Raw genomic sequence first — 6,000 nt, forward strand, 5'->3', positions numbered from 1 at the left:
TGATTCTATGATCTCCAGAGGTCCCTTCCAACCTCAACCATTCTTCATTCTGTGATTCAGTGGCAGAGGAAGACAATATGAATGCTTTAGTTTCACAATAACTCAGTTAATCATACAAATCAGTAATGGCTCTTGGAGCTAGTGGGATCTATTCCCCCCAGCACTTTATAAACCTTACTAAAATCCTGTCTTTCTATCTTAAGAGTGGCACACAGTGGTAGCATAATGCAATGAAGGTTTAAGGAAATGATTCTGTATAAATGAAGAACATTAACAAGCTATTCATTGCCAAGATAATACTAACAAGACAAGAACAATATAAAATGAAAAGCCCCCCAAAATGGCCATTACCTTGAAAAAGACAGTTTAACTTTCTTCTGCACACCCTTTTTCACGCCCAGTCCTAACTGCCTTCCTCTGTGAGCCTGAGAACTGCCAGAGAAATCCCCACTGAAGGCTGCTGGGCTGGCACAGTTTGGGTGTACTTCCTGTGTGCTGTTGCACCAAGACTGGTGCAAAAGCAAAGACAGAAGCAGTTCTTGTGGATGGTTCTTAGCCCCCCCACCTGTGTGTTAGCATGCACTTCCAAAGGACCAAAAATCACGCCAGTGTAGTAGTGCTCAGCTAGAATTTATCTGACTATTTTCAAGCTCACAGAAACAGGCATTTTTTCTCTAAATCCTCTGCTGTATCACACATGCGCATGTGTTCACTCGCAATCACTGTTCGCAACATTTTCTGTTAGCATCTATCAGCTATAAAGCATTAGAACCACCACTGGATTCAATCATAATAAAGAGAAATGAGATACACTTTTCCAGTCACACAGCCTCAATTTTTTTTTTTTTTTTAAATAAAAATCCAACCTGGATAAGTGAAATGAAGATTTAAGCCCAAGAGCTTTAGTTTCCTCTCACATTTGAAGCAGGAAAATGAGCTGGAATGCTACGGCCGTTTGTTAAGTTCTGCAGCAGCAATGCAGCAGGGAGAAAGGGCTGTGTCTACACTGGCAACAGAGCAGAGCAGGACAGCAAAAGCAGATACTTTTGAAGTAGTTAATGTCAGAAGTTAATATCACTAATAAGAGCTGAAGTACATTTGAAGTGGTTTTACACAGGACCTTCTGGTTTAGTCTTCTGGAAACAGACCTAGTTCATATGCACCCAAATCCTTCTGAGAATACAATAAGCACAAACCAAGTTATGAAATTCAGATTACTTAATAATTACACAATTTTTCTAAAAATCTAAAATAGGTATTTTAGATCAGTGACATAAGATAAGGAAGAAATTGGTATTAAATTGTTAAAATCAACTTCTGATTTCAACATATTAACAGAAGCAGTGATGGGCTGAAGACCTCAGAGCAGGTGGACAAAAAACAACAAAAAAAAAAGTAATCCAAAAGATGGCCTCAAGTAAAAAAAATAATTAGAAAGCTTATACACCATAGTTGGCCTGAAGCTCCATGGGAATTCAGCTAGCTGCTCAAGTATTCCCCTTCAGTCTTGCTCTAGTTTCCCTAATTCCTTCCCAAATACATTCTGGCTCTATTTTGCCTAAATAAATTGTAAACTGCTTGAGAACTAACCTTGATTAAGTTTGTGAGGCATCCAGATTTTTAATTGTTTGATAAATAATGCATAATAAGCTCTAATGTCAACACACCAAATATGGAAGATAAAATTAACAACTATTGGTTAAGTAGTTTTAGCAAACAAATTCTTCATTCTAGTACAAAGTTGCTTTGTAAATAAGGTATCATCTCTTCCAGGTGTTGTTCCTGCAAACAGCACTTCATAAAAGACTGAAAACATGAAGCACTTAATGATAATTCAAAAATAAGAAAAAATATGCTACGCAATTATATTGAATTTGCACATTGTTTTCAATAGAAAATGCAGGTTAAGAGTGAACTGAGAAGATTAAAGCAAGGCAGCTGCAAGCTGAACAAGTGATTAATAGGATCTTTGCAACTGCTTCAGATGGAACTACTACTCTCACCCACATGCTGTGAAGCCTTTCATACTGTGTTTCAATCTCTACTTACTGTAAAGAATTTTATCTTCATATTTATTTTATTTTTTATGAAAGGTAGTATCTAAAGGACTTTAGATGAGAATATAAGTAAGCATGCTGCATCCAAAACAAACATCTAATAACAGAAGGATTTCTGTATAGAGGTTCCTAGATAATCGTCAAGATGTAACATTCATCTAGTGACATACTACAGAAATGACATGGGCTCAATGAACAATATATTGAAAACAGGTAACTCCAATGGAGACATTAAAATATGCTTACAAGCTATGTTTATGAATGCAGTGCCAAAATCTATGCAGATATAGATTTTACAGATGCAAAGTAGCAGCTACTTAGTGTTCAAAATCTGTGGTTATACCACTCCTATTCAGCATTTCATATCAATGGTTTTTTACTAATAAACTTCTACTGGAATTGTAGTTATGAGTAGCTACATAGGTGGGAGACTGTAAACATCTAAATGTGCTCTTCAAAAGCTTTATGTACAGAGTAGGTTAAAATTGGGTTAACAAATATATTAAAAGCTTCTTATTGCACAGAAGTCTTCCTTATTGCACAGACAGTCTAGCAGCTATTTAACTGTCATTATCTTCAAATCATATAGAGTTTCAGTATATTCCTTGCTTGTTTACAGCTTAAAGTACCTGTATGCACATGTTAATTAAAAGTATTTTTAAAATAAAAGGAGAGTACTACACTATATCTTCCCTTTTCTTTTTTTCCCTATTCAGGATAACTGAAATGTGAGAGAAAAGCATTTGAAATATCAGACCACGTGCAGTGAAGGCTTCAGTACTTCCAAAGGACTACAGGGGAAAATACAGTAGTTTTAACTAAATTATTAAAAATAAAATAGAGTTTATTAATGTTTGTTTTTTTTCTTTTTAACTATAGTTCATTACAAACTTTGATGCTTGGCCATACTGTAATGGAGTGCTAGAACAGGCTTACAGGAGATGAAAGGAAGAAACAAAATCTCCACCTATGCTCTCATTTCATTCATCCCTGATTAACTTTAATATTAGCAGTCAATTACCAAAGAGTTATATGTTCCATTAAAAGTTATTGATCCATTTATTTGAGTAACATTTCATTTAAGTGGAGTAGTTGAATAGAAAAGGCTCCACCTGTAGCAGTATTATAGTGTAAATATCTAAGGTAACTAGTAACTTATCCCTTCTAAAGGTCAGCACTACTTTCAATTTACCTTCCTGATCTAAAGCTTAAATTAATACCACTTTAAAATAAAGAAAATAAAAATAGACATTACTTACTCTGTCAATCCTAGTATTGTTTCTCTCTTGTACTGACCATCTGCTGTAAATCTCTGCACATCCACTCCTTTGCCAAGTCCTTGCAGAATCTGAGCCTGAGTGAAATCCAGTAGTCGTTCATTGTAGTAATGCAGCTGATTTATCAAAGTTGCAATTTCTTCAGGCCAGTCTGTATAGTCATGCTGAGTAACATGCTTTGTGACCATTTGAATCAACTCTTTTGGATCAGTCTGTGAAAATAATCGACAAGAAACTAAAAAAAGGCCTGTAAGTTTCTGCAAAAAATGTATCCTTTTATAACTGATCCCTGTGTTCAGAACTGAAACATTTTTTTTCCATTTCTGAAAATAATTCCAATTTTTCTGTAAGGGCTATTAGCTATGATGTCAAAATTAATCCTTTTGGAACATTTGGAATTCCATATGCTACAAAAATTCAAACAGACTTACCTAACCAAATTAATATTAACAAGTACTTCACTATTTGTCTTTAAAACCTTCACTTTTATTAACGTTGAACTAGCCAAAAGATTGGTAAAACATTTTAACAAATCTAAGAAAACTTGGCAAATCTCTCCTTAATTACAAACACTACAAAGTTGTTTACTCATAAAAACCTCAAAAGCTAGAATGGAAGCAATAAAGCAAACTGAGGGTTTTTTTGTTACTGAATTTCTGATACACTTCTATTATAAAGAATTGACAGAAGGAACAGCTTAGCCTTTTAAGTGTCAAGCACTGATACTTTTGAAGAACAAGAAGCATTACAAGATCTGCAAATTACACACAAGAGGCATTGCTTACACCCTAAAACCTTCAAATAATTAAATATTGATGATCCACCAATTATGACAACCTTTGTATACAGAAAAGCTTTCATCACAAATAAAACTTACTTTTCTGCATTAGAAACTACGCATCAAGTGCATACTTAATCAACCACTAACTTCTGCAGTCAAAATCCCACATAGGCAAGCAACAATTTAGAACATGAAACAAAATACATTCTGTATGTTTGTAAAGGAAAAGGAACCCAAGTATTGTAGAATTCCCAGTAATCTCAATATCTGGACAGTGGCTGTATCCAGGCACCTCCACTTGAACACAGCTATGTGTGATATGTAATCACTCAGCACACTCAATACCTTAGCTTCTCTCTTCCATGAAGAACAAGGCCGCCAGCAGCACAATGCCCAGAAGGAAGAATCGTGACTTCTGTGTAGCACTGACAGAGTGCTGTCAAAAGACCCACCAAAAAATACCTGAGTATGCCAACTGTAACTGAAATATTTTCAAAGAGAAACAGTTGATCTGATTGCTGTGATCTCAAAAACGTTGAGTGTACTGGGCTAATATACTCTGTTTTTATTACAGAATAGTTCTGCTAAATTAGAAGCTAAATTTATGAACATTAACTAGAGTGCACAGCAGGGTAAAATGCACCAAATGTCTGAACCTTGAGGCATGCTTCAATTTTTCTATGACTTGCTGGTCATTCTAAATTGATTTTTTTCTTTTTTTTTTCTTTTCAAGTCTTAGCTGACAGACTGCTCAGCAAGTCGTATTAAATGCTACAGGGCATCCTTTTTCCTCTCCACATGATATTTTTCTGAAGCCCTCAAAACATTGCAAACTCATTGATTTTAGAAACAACATCAGTAGCTCTTTCAAGGTTGCTTAGGAGATTGGTAACAGAATAATAAAACCTCAGAAGAGAGACAGGCAAGCAGAGCAGTGCCTCTACAATACAATTATATCAGCTGGAAACCAATCCACTGCTTATTATGTACCCTGGTATCTCATTTTAGGTGATGCACAAGAATGTGAGCATGGAGACAGCAAAAGTCAGAGCAAGATGAGGAAACCTGTTTAACATAATTGCCTAAATACTCTGCATGGTACACTGAGAAAGGCAGGTAAATTTGCTCTCTTTTGCTAGGTTTCTCCTCTCTGCATTCAGAAGACTAGAATCCAATGTCAGCACTCTTCTTCCAGTGCACAGCCCACGGGAATGTTCATAAAGTACACAAAGACAATATTGAAAGTATTTTCAAACAAATACGCAGAATTCTTCCTTGAGAAATGGCTTCTGAAGGTGAAAAGATAACATTCTCAGTAAGTTTCTCAAATAGCCCGTAATTTTTCAGCTTGAGGTAGAACTAAACTTCAGTATTTACAACAATAACTTAAAATAATACTAATTACTAAGACAGATAGATTCAAACAATTTTATTTTTAGTCTACTGATGTCTTCATACACTTGGCAATCATAATCTCTAAATGTGAAATTCCTTTAAAAAATAATCTGCTAGTTTACTTCCAATCATAATATTCTGGCCAAGTTGTCACGCTCTCAAATGGCAGCAGTAGTGCCAACCTTCATTCCCCATTTGTTACATTTTCCTTAAAGTATCTGTGTGCAATCTTTCATGCTGACTGTTTAAGCTTCAAAGGAATACCTTAAGGCTATTTATTCAGCTTAATCATTTTTCTGCTAATACTTTTGCCAAATAATATCTACAAAGATGCAATAATAAGCGTCCAGATCTGCCAGGACTGCTTTCTATCCAATTGGTCAGTACTGTTTCATTGTTTTTCTTATCTGAAGATCTTCTACCTCTTGTTTCAATACCAGGATATAATAAAAATAAAGTTAAAAAACTTGGATCAAGGAGCACTGCATGA

At 35.2% G+C, this 6,000-nt stretch overlaps 1 protein-coding gene across 1 annotated transcript in view; it reads right to left on the reverse strand.

The window, feature by feature from the left end:
* Nucleotides 1-3,546, reverse strand: part of LOC104521133 (neuroblastoma-amplified sequence) — a gene marked incomplete at both ends in the record, with an annotated part of 57,940 nt that extends 54,394 nt beyond the window's left edge. Inside the window, one exon of the mRNA XM_029083766.1 lies at nt 3,317-3,546. Coding sequence (XP_028939599.1) covers nt 3,317-3,546 — 230 coding nt within the window. The remainder of the gene's footprint in view (nt 1-3,316) is intronic.
* Nucleotides 3,547-6,000: the final 2,454 nt, after the last annotated feature.

This window comes from Antrostomus carolinensis, unplaced genomic scaffold, assembly GCF_000700745.2.
Source record: "Antrostomus carolinensis isolate BGI_N321 unplaced genomic scaffold, ASM70074v2 scaffold8702, whole genome shotgun sequence".
Taxonomy (NCBI): Eukaryota; Metazoa; Chordata; class Aves; order Caprimulgiformes; family Caprimulgidae; genus Antrostomus; species Antrostomus carolinensis.